This window comes from Vulpes lagopus, chromosome 4, assembly GCF_018345385.1.
Source record: "Vulpes lagopus strain Blue_001 chromosome 4, ASM1834538v1, whole genome shotgun sequence".
Taxonomy (NCBI): Eukaryota; Metazoa; Chordata; class Mammalia; order Carnivora; family Canidae; genus Vulpes; species Vulpes lagopus.
The window spans coordinates 125,135,070-125,158,144 of record NC_054827.1 but is presented as its reverse complement, the minus strand read 5'-3'; the positions used below and the strand labels follow the sequence as shown (position 1 = coordinate 125,158,144).

Genomic DNA, 23,075 nt, shown 5'->3' with positions numbered 1-23,075 from the left:
CTGCTAGATTCATTTATTTTGCTTGCATAAGAAATTTTGTAAAAAAAAATGATGTTTTTGAATTATGATTTTTAATAATTTCAGAAAATTCTGACATTATAACTCTTATGATTTAGTTCAGTTAAATATTAAAATATCAGAGAAGTCATAATCAGAAAGTTAATTAGCACAAGTGTGGTGAACAGAGCCTATCTCTTGTGACAGTTGATTGCATCAAATAGATGATCTTGTACAATAAACATCTGCTATAGATTGAACTATATCCCACCAAAACTCACATGTAGATGCCCTAAGCCTCAATATGACTGTATTTGGAGATAGGGATTTGACGAGCTCATTATGGTTAAACGGGGTCAGATGAGTGGAGTACTAATCCAATAGGATCAGTGGCCTTGCAGGAAGAGGAAGATGGGGTGCCTGGGTAGCTCAGACAGTTAAGCATCTACCTTCAGCTCAGGTCATGATCCTGGGGTCCTGGGATTGAGCCCCATAGTAGGCTCCCTACTCAGTAGGGAGTCTGCTTCTCCCTCTCCTTCTGCCCCTCCCCACTTGTACTCTCTGTCAGCATCTCTGTCTCTCTCTCTCAAATAAATAAATAAAATCTTCACAAAAAAAAAAGAAGAAGAGGAAGAGGAAGAGAGTTCTCTCTGTCTCCAACTGAAAGCACCATGGAAAGACCATGTGAAGACACAACAAGAAGGCATCCATCTATAAGCCAAGAAGAGAGTTCTCACTGGAAATTAATGCATTGGCACTATGATCTTGGGCTTCCCAGCCTACAGATTGTGAGAAAATAAATCTCTATTGTTTTAGCTACCCAGCCTATGGTATTATGTCAAAACAGTCTGAGCTAACTAAGACAACAAAATTCACATTTCTTTTTTACACTTAATAAGATTTACAGCATTTACTGTATGCCAGGACTTGACAAATCTTAACTTAATAATTCTCATATCAACCTTCTGGAGAAGTTACTACTATTAACTTCATTTTATAAATGAGGAAACTGAAACCTAGGAAAGTTAAGGAAATTGACCAAGGTCCCTCATTTCAGATCCACCACTCACCTCCATCCTCCCTACCCTCTTCTTGGGGGTCACCAGACATGACATGGGCCTCCTCAGTGCTCCTCCATGTCCCCCAACCACTCTATTTTCCCTCTTTCATACCACATTTTAACTTTCTAAATCTCTCTTTCACATCAGTAATTCTCTTTCCAGCTGTGTCACAGGAAATTTGACTCATCTTTTGTTGTGAAAAAGAAAAATCATGACTGGGGTGCCTGGGTGGCTCATTTGGTTAAGGATCTGATTCTTGGTTTCGGCTCAGGTCATGGTTTCAGGGTAGTGAGATCAAGCCCCAAGTTAGGCTCCATACTCAGTGTAGAATCTGCTGGAGATTCTTTCCCCCTCCTTCTGCCTCCCCCTCTGCTCCTCTTCCTGCTCTCTCTCTCTCTCTCTCTCTCTCAAACAAATAAATAAAAATCTTTTTTAAAAGTCATGACTTTATTAATCACTTCTAAAAGCTCTAGCTGATTCTTTTTCACATTTGCCTCATCTGGTAGTATCTTATTCTTCTTTCATTTTTTCAAAGCCTTCCTTTAAGTTCTTTAATGATCCTTGTTTTTTAATATTCTCCATCTGATTATTGTATTATCAGAAGTTCTTTCATATCTAATCATGCCCTCTGGTTGTCTATGGACTCCTGATTATTTCCTGCTGTGTTGCCTAATTTTGGATTGTGAGCTCATCTTTAGCAAGGTTTATCCATGGCTGTCCTGAACTAATTACTCAAAAGTATAATCCTCCAGAAAAGGTTGGTGTTTTTTTTATAAATTTATTTTTTATTGGTGTTCAATTTGCCAACATATAGAATAACACCCAGTGCTCATCGCATCAAGTGCCCGCCTCAGTGCCCATCACCCAGTCACCCCGTCCCCCGCCCACCTCCCCTTCCACCACCCCTTCCACCACCCCTAGTTCGTTTCCCAGAGTTAGGAGTCTCTCATGTTCTGTCTCCCTTTCCAGAAAAGTTTTATATGTGCTCTTGCCCAGCACCCTCACAGGGATTCAGTAACCTGAGACCACCTTTGAAAATGTGTCACTTAGGGAATTCCTAAACAGTACAGGTAGCATAAATAGGACAGACAACATGGTGTAAGCCAATGGTTATGAATTCTCTGGAGAATATTTTTTCCACCACAAGCAAAATACAAACTGAGACTAGTTTTGGTGTTGTATCAGCACTAGTCAATAAATAGTCTATTTTATTTTATTTTTTATTTCTTTCAGGTAGGCTCCATGCCCAATAATGTGGCTTAAACTCATGACCCTGAGATCAAGACCTGAGATCAAGAGTCCTATGCTCCACCAACTGAGCCATGCAGGTACATCAATAGTCTATTTTAATCTAAAGACTTATTCTTTCACCTCTGAGAGTTTTTCTTATATTATTTCTTTGATAAGTTCTCCCTTTTCATTTTCTTGGTTCTTTCTTTCTGTAACTACACATGTGGAATTTCTTGGAGCACCTGGGTGGCTCAGCCATTTGGGTGTCCAACTCTTGGTTTCAGCTCAGGTCATGAGCTTAGAGTCATGAGATATAGCCCGACATCAAGCCCAACTGGGGTTCTGTGTTCAGGGGTGTCTGTTTCCCCTCTCTCAGTCTGCCCTTCCTCCTTTTCACACACACACACTCTCTCTCTTTCTAAAATAAATAAATAAATCTTTAAAGAATGTGGAATTTCTTAACCCGAGTTCCTTTCATTTTCTCAATAATGCTTTTCTGTAAGGGCAATATGCTAATTTCTCATTGGAAGATCCAAAACTGTCAACATCTGTGTTCAGTTTTTTGTAACCATTCACTTTCTCCAGAAAATAAGTTTCCATGTTTCCAGTTAGGTGCTGGCAGAGGTGGGACAGGGAGAGGCAAAGGTATATATCTGGCTACTTCAGTTCTGTGAGGATAGAGCCCTTCGCACCTCTCCATTTCCTACCTGGTTTTCAGCCCTGAGGCACACCCACCCTCTTCTATACCTGGGAACTTGAGACCAAGGTGTCTCTGGCTCAACTTCTTTGGAGATGTAGCCTCTAGTCTCCTGAGGGGGTGAGGGAGAAAAAGGGAGAGTAAGGAGGATGGACATATTTCTCAGGCTGTGAGGGGTAAGGGAAGTTCCTGAGGATCTTGCCCCTCCATATACAACCTTTCGTATCTTCTTGCATTTTCAGCCCCACCTGCCTTGATATTTGACTATATTCACTTCCTGGGGAGGCCATAACAAAGGACCACATACATGATGAAAAATGTATTGTCTCACGATTGTGGAAACAAGAGGTAAGAAATCAGGTATTAAGAAATAAAGTATATTATATATAATATAATATAAAAGAAAAAAGAAATCAAGTATTGGCAGGATTAGTTCCCTCTGAGGGCTGTGAGGGAGAATCTGTTCCAGGCCTCTCTCCCAGATGCTGGTGGCTTCAGACTTTCCTTGGCTTGTAGATGCTGTTTTCTCTGGGCCTTCACATCATCTTCCCCATGTGCATGTCTGTCTCTGTCTCCAAATCTTCCCTTTTTATAAGGACACAGTCAGATTGGATTAGGCCACCCTAATGACCTCTTTATAAATTGATTGCCTCTGTAAAGACCCTTCTCTCTTCAAATAAGGTCACATTCTGAGGTCCTGGGGGTTAGGATTCCAGCATAGCTTTTTTTGGAGGGGCACAATACAGCCCATCACACTACTACTGAGCCAAATCCTGGCCTTCTCTGGAATCCTGCAGAATGAATGGGCTCATTTTCACATTCTTATGCCTCTCTGCTTCCTCCGTGCCACACAGATACACACACACACACACACACACATACACACACACAGCCTGGAGTGTGGGTTTCCTTGGTCTCTTCATTCCATTACTCTTCCATCTGCTTTGCTTCTTCTCCCATTACCTTTGCTTTTTTGAGCCCTACCATTTATATCCTCTTTCAGCGATTTCAGTGGGATTCAAAGAATAAGCAAGGATTAATCCTGAGCATTCAGCCTCCACATTTAACTGGAAAACACTCCTGCACCACACTCGCTGATGGCCAGCAGCACTACCACAGGACCTTTCTGCACATAAGCCAGACCTGTAATGGGGACCTTTCACGATTTTAAACCACCTCCCTCTGAGAGTGGCCTGCCTTTTGCCAGAAATGCCCAGTGACCCTGATGACAAGAAGGAGGGTGTGGCTCCAAAAGCTTCCTCTAATTTCTGATCAGCTGCCCCAGGCCCATTCCTTCTTGTCTTTTTCCTGCCGGCTCCACTCTGGAAGTGACCTGTCACTTTAAAAGAAAAAAAAAAAGTCACTGAGTGACCTCCCTTAGGAACGTGTTGCTAAGCGGGTGTTTTTGCTCCCAGACGGCTCTGCAGCCTCCCAGGGAGCAGCCCGGGAGCCGCCCCAACATCCAGCCTTTTTGGATTCTTTTAGAAGATTCAACAGTAAGACTCTTCTCTCTCCACTTTCCTTTCGTCCCAGAAAGCGGAATCTGCAAAGTGCTTTGTAAAGTTCCTTAAGGTAATCCTGTCTTACCGGGAGCAGGGCTGCAGCAATGGTGTCCTGCCTTCAGTGACCCGGCCTTGGAGCTCAGCTCCCCTCGGCACCCTGAGCGGATTTAATGAATTGTAAGTGTAAGGGTTCCCATCACTGTGATTTAGGTTTTGCTTTCTGGAATTGACTCCCTAGAGCATTACTCGGGCTGCTCTGATTTAAGCGGCTGTCTGGTGTCTGGTTTGCAGGAAATGGAAGTCTGGCTCATCACTGCCCCTGGGTGGAATTCCTCCCAGATGGTCATTCTGCTTCCTTCCTGGGACTTTTCGTGCCATCTTGTTGCATTTCAGTCTCCGTCCCAGAAACATTTGCTGCCTGTTGCATTTCTGAGCCTTCCAGTTCAAATTGGTTCAAGGGCAAAGTGCTAGCTAGCTATTGCCACCTCATTCTGCTTGGCATTAGGCAGAGAAATAGCCATTACGGACAAAGGGAAGAAGATCACCATTCCAAAAGACCACAAGAAAATCTGCTAGCTGTTTTACTTATACTACTAGTTGGCCTTCGTTGCAGAGAGGCACTATGGAAAGCTAATAAAGTCTAATGGGAAATACATGTCTGTTATTGGATTTTCATATAACCTCTTCTGCAAATAAATTCAGCTCCAGAATAAAATATCTCTCTATGCCTATGTCCTAGAGCTCATTTAAAGAGCCGTTCACGCCAACACTTATCCAGCATGAACGATGCACCAGCAATGTGCTGGAGTTCAGAGTGTACAGAAAAGCATTAGACCAGATCAGAAGCTCAGAGTTTACTCGGAAGACAGACCTATGAACAGACGCTAACAGTACAACGAGCTAAGTGCCATCAGATATTTATAAAAGAGTCGAACGTGCTTGGAGCACAGCTGACTACTCCCAGGGAGGGCCTGGGAGCCCTTAGTTCATCATGTAAATGCACAGGGCATAGACCACAGAGTGCAGCGCAAGTATGGCATTTATATGTACTCTTCTAGGGCAATGTGTATTATATCAAGCTGATTAAATAATTCTATAAAGCGATATGTCACTAACTTTATACAAAGGGAAGCTGTGGCTGGATTACCTTGTAGAAGTAGATACGGAATTTAGAAGGGGTGTGTGTGGCACCTGCCAGGTTTCCAGGCTCCTAGCCTAACAGGCTAGGCCAGAAAAAGCTAAGCACAGTACACAGAGAGGAAATGCCCATGGGTGTGTGGGCCCGGGGTGAGGGGTGCTTCAGAAGCACCAGAGAGATGAAAACTACCCTGGACCTAGCTAGAAGAAGGAAAAGAGAGGAATTTGGGTTTGGGAGCTCAGAGGTTGAAGGTGGGGAGGGTGGGAGCCGAAGATGGTAATGGGGGATTTGAATATCACCTAGAGTCTTTCTTATGATTTCCCTTCTGTCCTCTAAGCTCTTTTTCTGTCCTCACTCCTTTCTTCTACTTCCCCCCTCTAATAGCACCTTGTCTTAATAATAGCACTTAACCAATATCGAGAGCACTTAACCAATAATAGCACTTAACCAATGTGCTAGGCATTTTACACACACACTCTATCACCTAGCTCTTCTAGAGTAATCACTCTTAGAGGTACGAATTATCATCATAAGTTTACAGGAGAAGAAATGTATCTCAGAGAGGTGAAGGCATGGCCTCGAGACTACATAGCTGATAAATAGAACTAGAATTGGAACCCAGGTCTCACTATTTCTATACACCCAAGTTCACACTGTTTTAGAATAGGACTCTCATAGTATATTATTTTTTAAGCAGCCCAAGTTGAGATGACATGCATCTCGTATCATATACCTTCATTCTTTTCCCTACATCCTGTAGAAGTTGTCACAGAGTCCTCTGGATATGACTGAGCTACTCATGACCCTCAGAGTCCATTTGTTTGGATAGAGGTATCAGTATTTCCTAGAAAAATGTCTTTGGATTTCTGCATTAAGTCAAATAAATCATTGACCTGAAGTAGCCAAAGCCTTTCCTATACATTCTTTTTTTTTAAATTTTATTTATTTATGATAGTCATACACAGAGAGAGAGAGAAGAAAAGACATAGGCAGAGGGAGAAACAGGCTCCATGCACCGGGAGCCCGATGTGGGATTCGATCCCGGGTCTCCAGGATCGCACCCTGGGCCAAAGGCAGGCGCTAAACCTCTGCGCCACCCAAGGATCCCCCAAAGCCTTTTCTCAATGGAGCAAGACTCTGTAAGTTTTCAATTTTACGAATTTCTAGGACAGTGAACTAGCATAGGTGAGTCATTGATATCATCACAAAAACAGGAATAGTGAGAAAGAGAGATAGAGCAGCCTGGGGAAGACTGAAATCACCAAGTCATGGGGTCACATTCTGAATGTGACATTTAATGACCATGACTTTGGACAAATCCTGTGACCTGCCAGAAGCCAACCTCAGAGGAAGCCTTGGTACCTCACGTGTAAACTGAGGCACGTACAACCGAGCTGGAAGTACTGTTCTAAGGTCAGGGGGATCATACATCCAGAGATAGCATAAAGTAAGTCTGCAGTAAATTGTGCCTCTTATTTTGATGTTGCCAATAGGAATATATTAACAAGTGCTCAATGCATTTGGCGATGACAAGCTGCATATTAAAGTCAGGCAGTATTGATTTATCTTTTCTTAGGAACTGTGCTCACGAAAAAATAAATTTTGATGTCATTTGACTTCCTGAGAAACTCATTCAAGGTAATGATCAGGAAAGAATGAGGAGAAAAAAATCATCTCTGTTCCATTTTTCATTTTTACTTCTGTATCTTTCCTATGTAACTTTTTTTTAATTTATTGAGAAGGAATCTTTCTGTCCTAAAATACATCACAGTTCTTTTTTTCCAGCTCATAATTACCGGAGTTGATCACAAGAGAGCTTTCTCATCCTTCGGCATTTTGTTCCTATTCTCTGCTCCTCTCTCTAACTGGATGGCCTCCTCGGTCCTTTTATTTTCTGAGCTGTGGTCATCGGTTTCCTTCCAGAATTTCTGGGAACCTCTAAGGAGGCCAGGAGACAACAGATTTTAGATGCTTTGTTTCCCTTGAATATGCTAATTCCCCACCAGGGTCAGGGTAACCTTGAACGCCTCAGATGATCTACTTAAATGACAGGGCCCAGCTGGGCTTCAGATCCCAGGATATTAGGAGGAGCTTAGGATTCATCAGCCCTGGCCTTTCTCCTCCTATTCTCCCATTTGATTTCTGAGGCAGCCCAGAGAAGATGATGAAAATTTAAAGGGGATCCAGAATGTAGCCATGGGAAACACAGCCAATAAATTGTGATTTAGTCATTCATTTGAAACACATTTATTGAGTGTTTGTTGTGTGCCATACTCCTTTGTTCTGGTGGTAAACCATGAGCAAATGTCCCTGCCCTCTTGTAGCTTTTATTCTAATGGAAATGGGCAAACAATAACAAATAAATATACAGAGAGAGTGTGGTGATAAATACTATGGAAAAAGAAATCATTATAAAGTAGTTAGGGAGTTCCAGGAGGATGAGGGAGGCAGCTTACCATTGTTTTATGAGTGTTCTGGGAAGACTTCTCTGAAGGGTGTCTAGGGTCCTGAAGGAATTAAGAGAGACAGAATGCTGTGCTTTTATCTTAGGAAAGATTGGCAAAGCAAACAGCCAAGTGCAAAGGCCCTGAGGCCAGAGGCTTCAAGTACAGATCATGTAGAGCCTTGTAGCCCCCTGAAAGGGCTTGGGATTTTACTTGGTTAAAAAAAGGAAGTCATTGGCTTTTGAGTGGAGGAAGGACATGTTCACACTGAATTTTAAACAATTCACTCTCTTCAATGTAAAGAACAAACTGTAGGTGAGCAAGGTGGGAAGCAGAGATGTTAGGAGGGTCTTATAAGAGGCCAGGTGAAAGACAATGGTGCCTGACCAAGGTGATGACAGTGGAGGTGCTTAGAGGTGGCTTGAGGTATTTAGAGGTGCTTAGAGATTGGATCCTTAATATAATTTGAAGGTAAAGCTGGCAGGATTTCCATGAATTGCATGTAATGTGTCATGTGAGAGTCAGAGAGAAATCAAGAATGACTCCAACATTTCTGGCTTAAGACAAATGAGTTATATTTATTGCAACAAGGAAGACTGTAGGACAAGCAGATTTGGGGGTGATGACATAGTGGCTCATCTGGGGCGTCTTATGCCAAGTGAAGGTATCCATCAAGCATCCAGACGTTTGAGTCTGGAGCTCTGGGGAGGTGTATGGGCCCAGGGTGTAAGTGGGGAGTATTAGTAGACAAGTGGCATTTAAAGCAAAGAGACAGGGACGCCTGGGTGGCTCAATGGTTGAACATCTGCCTTCAGCTCAGGTCGTGGTCCTGGGGTCCTAAGATCAAGTCCCTCAATGGGCTCCCCTCAGGGAGTCTGCTTCTCCCTCTGCCTATGTCTCTGCCTCTCTCTGTGTGTTTCTCATGAATAAATAAATAAAATCTTTAAAATAAATAAATAAAGACAAGAGCCGAGTAAAACCACCATGAGATCAATATGGGCAAAGCAGAGCCCCATGTGTGGTGATCAGGAAAATGGAAGCAGATACAGACCAGCCTAGGAGCCTGAGAGAGGGAAGGAGGAAGACCAAGAAAGAACACATCCCAGAAGCCAAGTGAAGAAACTATTTCAAGAAAAAAGCAAGTGATGGGTCACTTGCATTACTAATGCCTCTAAGTGTCAAATAAGATGAGTGTTGAGAATTGATCATGAGATGTGGCAAAGCAGGATCAGTTGGAGACCCAGACAAGAGCAGTTTCGAGGTGCACTGGGCCCAGCAAACCGATTTGGAAAGAGAGGGTTTGAGAAGCTTTCCTGTAGACTGTTGACAATTTGAGCATTAGCTAGAAAGAGAAGTCCAGAGAGAGTCTTTTTATTTCTTTTTTAAATATTTATTTATTTATTTATTTATTTATTTATTTGGGAGAGACAGAGTGAGCACACTGAGGCAGAGGGAAAGAGAGAAGCATTGGGCAACCCTGCAAGCCACAGGTGCAGGACGAGACCCATGTGGATGGCCGGGCACCAGCAGGCACTGGGAGAGTCCTGGAGCTGCAACCGTGGTCCTCCTTCCCCTTCCCAGGCCTGGTAGGGCTGTGACCCAGTGCCCTGGGCAGGGTTGGGGGGGAGGGAGGCAGCGGAGGAGCTCGGACCTGCAGTCGGAGGCCTGGGCTCCTAGCGCTGTGGTCCTCATACAAGTGCTGTGTCAGGTGTGTGCTGGTGCTCCTTTAACTGAATGATTTAAAAGGAAGAAAGAAGCTGAGAAGGGACCAAAACATGTATACAGTAAAGCGTTATAATTTCCAAAAAAAAAAAAAATTTTTAAACTGGGCCCGCTGCATCCGGGCTTTCTCCGGCTCCCTGTCCTCGTCCGGGGCGGCCCTGGCCTGGGCCGGGGGGCCGGCGGGGAGCTCCGCGGGCGCGGGCGGGGGGCTGCCGGGCCTCCAGCTCAGGTGCTCAGCAGGGAGTGGTGCTCAGCAGGGAGTGGGATACAGGACTCCATCCCTTGACCCTGGGGTCATGACCTGAGCTGAAGACAGGTGCTTAACTGACTGAGCCACCCAGGAGACCCCAGAGAGAGCCCTTGGTAAGAAGGGGCCAATTACAGCACTTTGTTCACTAGGGGGAAACGAGCCAATATAGCAGAAAGAAATTACGATCCAGCGGAAAAAAGGAAATTGTCAGCTCAACGTCCCAAAGGAGAGATGTAATGAGGCCTCATGCACAGGCTGAGATCCCGACCTAGATGGGAGCAGGGACAGGCACAGTAGTGAGTGGAAGCAAATGAGGTGACCTGACTTGAAGGGGTGGGAGCAGGGCGGAAGAGGGGTGCCCCCCTCTGGTGTCATCTCTCTGTTCAGTGAAATGAGAACCAAGGGCATGGGGAGTGAGTGAGGAGGTGGTAAGAAGGTGGTTTGAGGGGAAAGGAGAAACTACATACTGGATGCCCACCACGGGCCTCTGACTCCAGGGCACAACTCTTTCTCACTCCCACCTGCTGCACAGTGGCACCAGGTTCACCGTTGGGCTCATTGCCGGGTTCATGGGGTCAGAAGGGCCTAGCATACTTCTTTTTCCTCTGGGGCTCATTTCCACCTATCTGGGTTTGCAAGCACATATTCCTTGGGAATGGAACACCTATCTACTCAGCTCCAACACTTCGCTAACCATCAAGGTCAGCTTCATATTTATTGATAGTAAGAAAGATGTTTTGCTTATTTTCAAAGGCCCAACTTCTTTGTTTTTTGTGTTTTTTTGTTTTTTTTTTGTTTGTTTGTTCCTGTCCAGGAGCCACCATTGCAGCCAAAATGAATCCCAAGGAAGAAAAAGTAAAAATAATTACAGAGGTAAGTAGTTGCTTAGATGTTCCCCTGAAAGTATGTTTGTGTGTTCCCTGCATTCATGTAGCATGTGTTTGTGAGTGAGGATGTTAGATCAGCAACAAGCATTTATTGCACACCTACTGTACACAGAAGGTGCTATGTCAGGCATGCAGTGGCGAAGGGGGCTGGCTGATGGTATAAGAAATGCATCCCTGCAGGCTGTCCAGGGACACAACTCCATGTGGATGTTCTCAAGCTGCTTAGTCACAACTTTATAATTCTGACACACAGCAGTTTTAAGTTACCACCTGCTGCTGAGTCAGCTCTGCTGAAGCACCATTGATTTGTAGAGAAATTCAGAGTGAAGGTAATAATCATAGATTATAACCACTAATAAAATCCTCTGGCTCATGGGGTCCTGCAATTTCCAGCCCATCATGTACAAAACATCATTAAACACTGTCTAGAATAGAGAAGGCAGATCCTTATTTAGAGACTGTAGACCTCTGAACGGAGGAGAAGCTGTTGTTCTCAACCCTAGCTTCTCTCCTAGCCCTGGGGCCCACCAACTGGAGACCGCAGAAGCAGAAATGGAGAAGATACTCTGTTTTCCATAGAGTACTTCTAAAGCCAGAAGCAACACATTACCCAGCAAAAACCATGCAGATTCAGTTTAAGCAAGGTATCAAGTACTGACAACCCACATAAATCTACATCTGCTTATTCATTCATAAAACAAACATTTATGGTGCCTTGGTCCCTGGGGATATAGGATCAAAGAAAGCCTGTGCCTTCATGGAGTTGTCATTCTATCTAATTTGCAGTCCTACTAGACTATCAGTTTTCTGCTGATAGAGAATCAAATCATTATTAGAAAGAAAAAAAAAAAAAAACAAAACAAAACCAAAAAAACCCAAAACCCAGATTTGTCTCAAATCTATTCTCTATTCTAAGTCAATTAGAACTTAGACATGAGTTAGGGGCCACATTTTCACATCTGAATCTCATCAACATCCTATAATCTAATTTGGCCAATTCCTAAGAAAAGAACACTCCCTACATGGTGGGCCTGAATTGTGACCTGAATCGTGGCCTGAATTGTGAGGTCCCGATGAGGTGGGACTTGCACCCAGAGGATGAGTCAGGGAGATCAAGTCCCTTGGACAGAAGACAAGCCCAAGCTATTCCCATTTGCTAGTTGGGACCTCAGTTCCCCAGCTCACCAAAGCTTTTGCCATCTCTAACTCTGACGACCAAGGGCAGGATGTGCAGTCAGAGACTGGCTCAGAAACCTGCATGATATTTCTTTTGAAATCTTAAATTATATCATTAAAATCCATTTTTTGTGTGTTCCAAGTTTATTTCCATATTTTAAAAAAAATCCCAGTTTTATTTTGAGCACTTTCCAATTTGGTATAACGAGGAGACAGATTCCAGGTTTACCTTGCGGCTTCTTTTATACCCTGAGATACTTGTACCCCAGTTTGTAAAACTCTAGGACCAGAGAAGTTTAAAGCTTGAATACTTCAGCTTCCAACACTTTATATAACTAAAGCTTTAGAATTTATAATGTGGAAAAAGAAAACAAAGCTTGCCCTGTGAAAGAATTTCTCTGTTTTCTAAAAGACCTGAAGACATTTTCTTTCAATTGAAAGCTCATGGTAATTTAACACGCATCTTCATTATCCTGGACCTGAGACTGAGGCTGGGGGTGCAGAGGATCCCAGCCCTTGAAACCCCAGGTATGATTCTGAGATCATGCTCTGCAGGGTTCCTCAGTCTGGGCACACTGGCTGTGCTGGCAGGTTCACTCGCTCATGCTCATGGCCTCCATTAGATCGTGAGTTTTGAGGGCAGGGAGCCTCTCTGCATCCCCAGAGCTGGAAGCACAGTGGATGTTGCGGGCACAAAGGAGGACATGGGACCATGGAAGCTCCAGCATCAACTCATCATGATGTTTCCATTTCGATACAGTTTTTCAAGACCATGTCTATTTTGAGATGAGTAGATGCTGGTGGCTGCATAGACCATGCCAACTGTCCCCTTAGCTCACACTCAACTTTAGGGGAGTGGGCAAGATGGCCATTTTAATTTTAATACCTAAAATGCACCCCTCTTCCCCTCTTACTGGTTTTTGTTTCACCAGCTTAAACACAGACCAAATGATGGCTCTTCCCTTTGCATTTTTTTCAAAGGAGTTCAACGAAAACAATGAGGTCGCAGAGGTGGGCAGACAGAAGAAGACTTCAAAGGTTGCAAGACAAAAAAGAAAGAAACGGGTATGCAGTGCTGGGGACCAGGTGTCTGGCTGTGCACCAGGCTGATTGACAAGACTCGTGCACCCTGCAGGGGTGCGCACCCCATCCTCCTGGGGTGCCCCCCTCACCCCGGAAGGCAGGGATGAAGGTGGAAGGTGTGGAGTGTAGGACCTGTGTGAGGCCTCACAGATGACCCTCAGAAGGAGACCGTGGTTGATACCCGGGGGGTGTCATCCCTCTGAGGTTTCCCCACCTCCTGAGAGAAGTCCAGAAGAGAGGGAAGGAGTGTTTGTAGTGCTCCTCCATGAACCGAGGCCGGCGATAGATGGCAGTGCAGGATTACTAACCATGGGGAGCTCTCCTTTTGTCCCTTTCCCAAACCCGAATTCAGTTTCGGTCTAGACCCGAGGCCCCCACCCCGCACCCCAGCCTCCTCCACAGGAGTGAGCCTTCCTGGCTGGGAGCATCCTCCCCCTGCACGCCCGGCCTTCTCCAGGTAAATAAATTCCCGTGGTCAGGAGCCCCTGTCCTCTGAGGAGGGGAGGCGGGGAAGATCTGCGGACAGGCAGTTTGCTTGGAACAATCGAGATGCCAGCAGGGGAGGGAGGGGAGAGAGCGCCATTTTGAGGCAGCAGCCACGTGATGGGCTGCCTGAGAGGGGCACAGGGAGGTGGGGACGTGAGGCGCCGGGAGAAGCCCCTGTCCCGCTGCCGCCCTCCCAGCACACTCCAGGTGGGCCACGCGGGGCTGAGGCGGGCCCCTGGGTGTCCAGCAGCCGGCATGGAGCGGCCCAGGGAGGACCAGGGCGAGGGGGCCACCGCCGGCCACTCAGGGGGACCTAGCCCCTTCCTGCAGGCCCCCCCCCCCCGGAGGCTTTGCAGCTGGGGCAGGGGCACCCAGCACTTCTGGAAAGAGTGCAAGTCCTTAGCTCAAGGGCCACAGGCACAGCGCGCAGAGGTGACAGGAGGTGACAGGCTCGGGGCTGGGACCCTGGGCGGGACAGGAGACCATATAGCGGGCACTGTCTCCTGGCTCGAACCGTGCAGGAGCCCGACTGCAGACCTCGGAGCAGGAGCACTTTGGGGGGCTCCAGAGTAGCGTTTCCGAGCCCCAGCAGCACTTCAGAATGGAATTTGGGGGAATGTGTTTGTTTTTTTTTTCTAAGTCGCTGCCCCAGAGCCACCCCCAGGACATTCATTTAAATCACAATGTCTGCGCTTTGCACAAGTCCTGACACAAAGGAGCACGCGACTCAGTGTCCCCCTTGCACACTCCCTTCTTTTACGGACGGAGAAGGAAGGAAGCTAGGAAGTTAAGTAACTTGCCCAGAGTCCCACGGTTCATCTGAGCTCAGAAGGCAAGTCTTTGGCCCCAAAGGCCATCGCTCAGCCTTGGCCTCCGCTGCCACCTCTGCTCACCAGCCTCCCCTCCTCGAGGAGCAGGGGAAGGAACCGGAGGCTATTCTTTGTCCTGAAGTACCCAGGGAAGACTTTGTGAAACTATTTTACGTGGGGATGCCTCAGTAATTTCGCAAGAACCCTATTAGACAAACTCAGGGTTGGCACAGTGTTTCTGGCACTGGTGACGGGACCACAGTTATCTAGATCTGAAGAGTATTGAGGCCTGTCCCCTCGCTGAGTGACGCATCCCATCCCCAGAGAGGATCTGAGTCAACCGAAGCCCAGGGAGTAACAGCCTCTGACCCTCTGCCCACAGCTGCCCACCGCTGGCCCCGAGGAGATGGTGTCTGAAAATCCCCACCTGGGCGGCCAGCAGGAGCCTGTGCAGGAAGATTCTGACACTCGCCCCCTGAGCATGATGAGCCGTCGAGGCCCACGGAGTAAGTGTCCCCCTCACTGAGTTCAACCAGTATTAATGAATTAATTGCCTACTGTGATCAGCACAGAGCCATATGCGGGTTTTTAAGGGGTATTATTTCTCACTCGAGGCCACCACCCCTCCACCCACGTCACCTCAACTCTGGATGATTCTGTTAGCATCTGTCTAGGAGACAGGACACATAGCTCCGGGACATAGTTATATAACCACATAAGTTTGGAAGTGCTACCTGAAATAGAAATAGTACAGGTGATCAAATCGTAGGAATTCAAGGGAGCGTGAATGATTAGGAAGCCACGCATGTCCAAGATGTGGGGCTTGATTCAGACATTGCAAGATATGAGGGATCTTGTGAGGGTCCCAGTGGTCTTGGCCCTTGAGGACTCCTGCAATTACCCAGCACCCCCCCACACACACACACACACATGCACACTCTTCCCTCTTCCAAGAACCTCCATGACAGAGGACATCATTCATTAGCAGCTCAGCTGTTGGGAAAAGGATTATCCCTTCCTTGTTGCTTTTCATGAAAAGTGAATTAGACAAGAAGAGAAGGTGTGTGACACTTTTCAGTTAAGTAATCATGACACAATTGTAACCCTATTTCCCTGTAGCAGGGCTGGGAAATAAAGTAACTATTGGAAACCAGAGGGCTTTGGAAGCAAACTCATCTGAAGTCCAACCCTAAGAAAAATGTGGTTCCCATCTACGAGAGATGATATCATAGGACTGTTACAGATTAGGAAAACAGAACCAAACTTCATGCCATACAGTTACTTCCTTTTCAAAATGCTCAAAAATATTCATTACTGAAGATTACAACTTGTCTTAGCCCAGGCTGCCACAACAAAATACCGCAGACTGGGAGGCTCAAACAGTAGACATTTATGTTCTCATAATTCTGGAAACGAGAAGTTCAAGATCAGAGTGCCAGGGTGGTGGGTTTCCAGCGAGGCCTCTCTCCCTGTGTGCTCACTTGGATATCCCTGCTTGTAAGGACAGGAATCCTATTTATCAGGGTCCCACTATATAACCCCATTAAATATCCATCACCTCCTCAGACAGAGGTCCTCTCTCCGAATACAGTCACATTAGGGGTTGCGGCTTCAACATATGAATTCTACAGAAGACACAATTCAATCCATAGCACAACTATTGAATATTTATTTAGTTATTTTTATTTTTTTTAAGATTTATTTATTTATTTATTGAGAGAAAGAGTGTGTGTGAGGCAGAGAGGGAGAGAATCTCCAGCAGACCCCAGGCCCAGTGCAGAGCCCAACACGGGGCTTAATCCCACAACCCTGAGATCATGACCTGAGCTGAAATTAAGAGTCAACCAACTGAGCCATCCAGGTGCCGCATTAAGTAGTTATTTTTTATTTTTATTTTTTTAAAGATTTTATTTTATTCATGAGAGACACAATGAGGGAGAAAGGCGGAAACAGAGGGAGAAGCTGGCTCCATGCAGGGAGCCCGATGTGGTACTCGATCCCCGGATCCCAGGATCATGACCTGAGCTGAAGGCAAACACCCAAACACTGAGCCACTCAGGTGTCCCAAGTAATTATTTTTAAATCAAGGGAAAAGATGTCAGAGAGGTTTGGCCAATAATAAGACTTCTCAAAATTGGGCAGCCCGGGTGCTTCAGTGGTTTAGTGCCTTTGGCCCAGGGCCTGATCCTGGAAACCCAGGATCAAGTCCCACATCGGCCTCCCTGCATGGAGCCTGCTTCTCCCTCTGCCTGTGTCTCTGCCTCTCACTCTCTCTGTGTGTCTCTCATGAATAAATAAATAAAATCTTTTTTTTTTATTTTTTTTAATTTATTTATGATAGTCACAGAGAGAGAGTGAGAGAGGCAGAGACACAGGCAGAGGGAGAAGCAGGCTCCATGCACCAGGAGCCAGACGTGATATTCGATCCCGGGTCTCCAGGATCGCGCCCTGGGCCAAAGGCAGGCGCTAAACCGCTGCGCTACCCAGGGATCCCAATAAATAAAATCTTAAAAAAAAAAAAAAAAAGAAAGCAGGAAGGATGATGCCAGCTTTGTAATTTGAGCAACTGGGAAAACCGAGTTGCCATTTACAGAGAGGGGCAGATGGCAGAAAGAGTGGGTTTGGGGTAAAACCGGGGAAGGACTTGCAAAGTTCCAATCGCCTGCTGGATCTCAAGTGGAGATGGATGAAGGAGTCTGGGGGGGGGCGGGTTTTGCTGACCATCTGTCGAAAGAGCACCTTCCCACCTTCTCCCCTAGTCCTCCTGGTTCTGTTTTGCTCTAGAGCACACATCGCCCCCTGGCGCGCTCTGGTAACTGTTTGCTGACTGTCCCTGGGAGCAGGACAGCCTTCTCCAGTCATGGCCAACCCTGACCCCAGTGCCTAGAGCAATACTTGGTCCAGGGTGGGGGCCCCGTGACATTTGTTGGACAACTCTGCCGGGGCGTAATAGCCCAGAGCCTCAGCCCTGCCCGCTCAGGTTTTTAGGCTTGTGGGAGAATCAGCTGATTGAGGAGGTGACAGTGAAACCACACGGGCCCAGTGATCAGAGAGCACCATCCACTCCGTCGCACAGCCCTTGCACTGCTAGGCTGCAGGAACATGGACTGGGGCCACACAGCTCTCCGGTGAGTTCAAGGAGGCTGACTGCTCTTTGGGGAGAGTTTTCATCACTCAGGCACATTTTCTTCTTGATCCTTTTTATTATGTTTTCCAAGCAAAACAGGAAATACAAATTTATTTCCTCTGTTCATGATTCTTTAGCCCATCTATTAAGGCTTTATGTGTTTGGTTATCAAAATAGCTTCTGACTTCTCAAAGTAAATCAGATGTCACCAAGGCAAGTGCCAAGTCCTTAAGATCCTACATGTAATACCCGCCGGGGCTTCCATTTTTCAGTATGAAAATTTGAATGTGCGCAGAATTAAATAAAATCCAGTTTCAGGACATCTAGCTGGCTCAGTTGATAGAGCACGCGACTCTTGATCTCAGGGTTGTGAGTTTGAGGCCCACGTTGGGTGTAGAGCTTACTTTAAAAAAAGAAAACCCAGTAAACATCATATGCCCAGCACCAGATTCAAGGATTACAAGATTTTGCCATGTTTGTTTTAAGTATCGTTTTTCTGGGGTGTCTGGGTGGCTCGGTCAGTTAAGCGTCTGCCTTTGGCTCAGGTCATGATCCCAGGGTCCAGAGATCAAGCCCCATATCAGGTTTCCTGCTCAACAGGGAATCTGCTTCCTCCCTCTGCCCATCCCCCTGCTTGTGCTTTCTCTCTCAAATAAATAAATAAATAAATAAATAATAATATCTTTTTTTATTTTTGTTTTATTTTTTATTTATTTATTTTTTTTATAAATATCTTTTTTTAAAAACTATCCTTTTACTCTCTGTCTTTGCCAGAAGATGTATGGTATCTATCTATAGATAGAGGATAGATAGATACATAGATACATAGATAGAAGGGACAGAGGGAATGTTTAAGAGAAAATCTCAGGCAGGTTCCACACTGAGCACAGAGCCTGCCCAGGGACTCAGTCTCACAACCCTGAGATTATAACCTGAGCCAAAATCAAGAGCCAGACACTTAACTGACTTAGCAACCCAAACACCCCTATATTTTTATTTTTAATGGTAGTAAAGCACACACACACACACACACACACACAAAGTTTGCTGTCTCAATCACTTTTAAATGTACACTTCAGTGGAGTTAACTATATTTGCATATATTGTGCAACAGATCTCTGGAATTCTTTCATCTTGCAAATCACAAGCTCTCCAGCCATTAAACACTAATTCTCCATTTCTCCTTCCTTCAGCCCTTGGCAATTCCATTCTCCTTTCTGTTGCAATGAATTTGACTATTTTCAGTACCTTGTGTAAGTAAAACCGTACAGTATTTGTCTTTGTGATTATTTCACTCAGAATCATGTCCTCAAGGTTCGTCCACATTGTAGCATGTGACAGGAATTCATTCCTTTTTCAAGATGAATAGCATTTCATTGTATGTATATGTCATATCCTGCTGATACATTCATCCTTTGCAGATATTTGAGTTGCTACTACCTCTTGGCTATTGGGAATAACATCACTATCAACATGAATGTGCAAATATATCTTCAAGGCTCCTGTGTTCAGTTCTTTTGGATATATGGCAAGAAGTGAGACTGCTGGTTCATATGGTAGTTCTATTCTTAATTTCTTGAGAAATCGGCATGCTTTTTGCATAGTGGGTGTGTCATTTTGTATTCTCACCAACATTGCACCAAGTTTCCAGTTTCTCCACATCCTTACCGATGTGGAGAAGGTTGTTTTGGTTAGGAAGGTTAGGTTATTTTGTTTGTTTTGTTTCTACACTAGTCATCTTAGTGGGTGTGAGCTCATCTCTCATTGTGGTTTTGATTTGCATTTCTCTAACAACTAGTGACGTTGAGCATCTATTCGTGTGCTTGTTGACCTTTTGTGTATCATACTTGGGAGAAATATCTGTCCTTTTCCATTTTCTGATCAAGTTATTTGTTTTGGTGGTTGTTATTGAGCTACAGGCATGCTTTATGTATTCTTTATAGTAACTCTTTTCAGATACATGATTTGCAAATATCGTCTCCCATTCCACAGTTGGCATTTCTGCTCCACTGATTATGTCCTTGGATGCACAAAAGCTTTTACGTTGGAGATAGTCCCATTTTTTTCCTTTGCTTTCATTGCCTGTGCTTTTGGTGACATACCTCATAAATCATTGCCAGATTCAATGTCATGAATTATTTCCTCTATGTTTTCTACAAGGAGTTTTATAATTTTAGGTCTTGCATTTAGGTCTTTAATCCACTTTGAGTTTTATTTTATATAATGTAAGGTTAGGGTCCAAGTTCACTCTTTTGCATATGAATTGCCAGTTTCCCAACACTGTTTATTGAGGGGATGGTCCTTTCCCCCATTGCGTGCCTTGGCACCCTTTCTGAAGATAATTTGACCATATATGCAAGGGTTTATTTCTGGGTTCTCTATCCACTCCATTGGTCTATATGTCTGTCTTTATGCCAGCACCACACTGTTTTGATTACTGTAGCTTTATAATATGTTTTGAAGTCAGGAAGCATGAGACCTCTTACTCCATTCTTTTTCAAAATTGTTTTGGCTATTTCAGGGTCCTTTGATACTTCATATGAATTAAGGATGAATTCCTCTATTCCTGTGGGAAAAAATGCCAGTAGAATTTTGATAGGGGTTGCATTAAATCTGTAGATCACCCTGGGTAGTACTGACATTTTAACAATATTAAGTTTTCCAATTCATGAACATGAACTCTCTTTCCGTTTATTTGTCTCTTTAATTTCTTTTGACAATGCTTTTTGGTTCCCAGTGTGTACAAGTGTTTTGCCTTCTTGATGAAGCTTATTCTTAAATATTTCATTCTTTTTCATGCTATTCTAAATGGAATTGTTTTCTTAGTTTCCTTTTTAGATTTTTTGCTGTTAGGATATAGAAACACAACTTATTTTTGCATGTCAATTTTATACCTTGCAACTTAGCTGAACAGTGTTTTTGTATAAAATCTTCAGGGTTTTATATATGTAAGACCATGTCATTTGCAAACAGTTTTTCATCTTCCTTTCCAATTAGGATGCCTTTTGTAGCTTTTTTCTTGCTGTTCTAGTATGTCTGGGCTGCTATAACAAATACCATAGCCTGGGTGACTTATAAAGAACAGAAATTTATTTCTTATAGTTCTGGAGTCTGGGAAGTTCAAGATCAAGGCACTGGCAGATTTGATATCTGGTAAGGAGGGCCCACTTCCTGGTTCACAGATGACTATCCTCTTGCTGTGTCCTCACATGGTAGAAGGTGCAAGGGAGCTCTCTAGGATCTCTTTTAAAAGGGGACTAATTCCATTCATGAGAGTGGAACCTTCATGAGCTAACTACCTCCCAAAGGCCTCTATTCCAAAAACCATTACACTGGGGATTAAGTTATAAGAATTTGGGGAGAACACAAACATTTAGTCTATAGCACTTACCTAACTGTTCTGGCTAGGATTTCCAGTGCTGTGTTGAATAGAAGTGGTGAGGGGAGGCATCCTTGCCTTGCTCCTGATCTTAAAAGAGGCACTTCCAGTTGTTCACCACTGAGCATGATGAGCAGGCTTTCAATGTGGCCTCTATTAAGTTGAGGTAGTTGCCTTCTATCCGTATTTTGTTGAATTTTTAATGATAAAAGAATGTTGAATCTTGTCAAATGCTTTTTCTGTATCAGTTGGGATGATCATGCGTTTTTTTTTTTTTTTTTGTCCTTTGTTCTGTTACTGAGGTATATCACACTGATTGATTTTGATATGTTGAAACAATGCTGGCAACCCCCCCAACCTAGGCTCCACTAATACTTTGTGTAAGTAGATCATGAAGCTCTCTCTCATGACCAATTTATAAATACTGTTTACATTTCCCTAGGCGAAACCTCAACTTCAGTGGTTTCCCTGGCCCCAACGAGACGGTTTATATTGACAACACTATGGGACTTTTTAAGCTCACATAATTCCATTTTATTTTCTTCCCTAAGCATCTAGTGGTTTACTTGAGGCATCCCACGTACCACCTAGCCAAAATAGATAGATGATAGGTAGATAGAAAGATAGACGGATAGACGGGTAGATGGATAGATGGTAGAGTACATAGATGATAAAATTTGGCAATCTTGAACTCTGAGAACTTCAGAGCACATTCAGAGCCAGGTAGCAAGCTTTCTGATATGATTTCTACCAAGATTCCTCATTCTATTCCTTTGCCCACATCCCATTATGTTGTCAAGATATTAAGAGAAATAAACATTATAAGCCAGCAAATGTTCCTTGAAGCCTATAGAAACTGAAATCAGATTCACTGCTACTCATTACTAATTTCAGTCATGGGACCTTGAGCAAGAACTCCAATCTTCCCAAGCCACTGGAGTGTCATTTATAACATGGGGATCATAAAAACCTGGACATAATGCAGCAGTTAGGACAATGAAATCAGACAATACTCAGAAAGCACCTGCAGAGGGGCTAGCACATACATAGTCGTCTCCTCCAGCCAAAAGAAGAACTTGTTGCCAAAGAACTAACAAAAATAATTACCTTTCTTGAGCACTAAAGTTGCTACGTGCATTACATCATGTAATTCTCAGCACAGCATGATCATCTCATCTGCATTGTTTCATAGGCTAGGAAACTGCGTGCAGAAAGAACCACCAGCTAGAGGCGGTGGAGCCAGGATTCAAATTCCAGTCAGGGGACCTCTGTGCTCTTAATTGCCACGCTGTGGCATCATTTGACACAAATCCCAACCCCAACTAGTCTTTAAAGCTAAGGGTTTGCAGTTGTCCATGGAAGGTGCAGTAACAATCCTGCAACCAACACTGTCCATGGTGGCTCCCAGGTCCCCAGGGACTCCTCCCATGGGGCATAGAGGCTTCCCGAGATTGTCACTCTGGTTTTGCCTCATCTTTTTCTGTCACTTGGGTGGATTTCTTACCTTATTCTCCCTACCTAAACTAACCCCTTCTCTATTTGGGGGTTTTGTTTATTGGTTCAACTTAAGCTCGCTACTGACCTCCTATATACACCACCTCCTTTGGAAAGTTTCCCTTATGCCCCAGTGTGGGCTGAGTAGACCTTCTCTGTGCTTCAAGGCTCCTGCCCATGTGAGTGTCATCTTTTCTGGTAGACAGCCTCCCCTCTCTGCTGGACTAGAAATTCTTGAGGGTAGACACTGACTTTCAGGTCTGCTTAGCACAGGGCTCGTACCCAGATGGCACTCAATTACGCTTGCTGAGTGAACAGATGTCTCAAGCCAGTCTCTCTGCTTTTTATGCAAAGCCATGCCCTGGTTTAGGTATGCTCATTTACCATGCCCACCACATCCTTCCAACCAGGACTGCTCTCCTGGACATGGGTCTTTGACATTTACTTTCCAAATCTCTCATGGGTCTAGTCTCCCCTTTGGTGCTAGCACCCCAACTCCCCACCTTGAGCCTACCACCCTCTCTACACTATAGCATTCCTTCAGGTGGCCAAGGGTCATGAAAGTCAAACTGTATTCAGATACTCAGATACCA

At 44.6% G+C, this 23,075-nt stretch overlaps 1 protein-coding gene across 4 annotated transcripts in view; it reads left to right on the top strand.

Annotated features, from left to right (window-relative positions):
• The first annotated feature begins 4,394 nt into the window (after nucleotides 1-4,394).
• The window catches only part of CC2D2A (coiled-coil and C2 domain containing 2A), a 136,768-nt gene continuing 118,087 nt past the window's right edge, over nucleotides 4,395-23,075 (top strand). For 2 of the 4 annotated variants that reach the window (XM_041751338.1, XM_041751336.1), the window contains exons 1-4: nucleotides 4,395-4,664; nucleotides 10,856-10,914; nucleotides 13,086-13,169; nucleotides 14,865-14,988. In XM_041751338.1, the coding sequence (XP_041607272.1) occupies nucleotides 10,876-10,914; nucleotides 13,086-13,169; nucleotides 14,865-14,988 (247 nt within the window). In that variant the 5' untranslated portion in view covers nucleotides 4,395-4,664; nucleotides 10,856-10,875. Of the gene's footprint in view, nucleotides 4,665-10,855; nucleotides 10,915-13,085; nucleotides 13,170-13,273; nucleotides 13,645-13,789; nucleotides 13,881-14,864; nucleotides 14,989-23,075 lie in introns of those variants that run through there. The other 2 variants (XM_041751339.1, XM_041751337.1) reach the window with 2 other exon arrangements.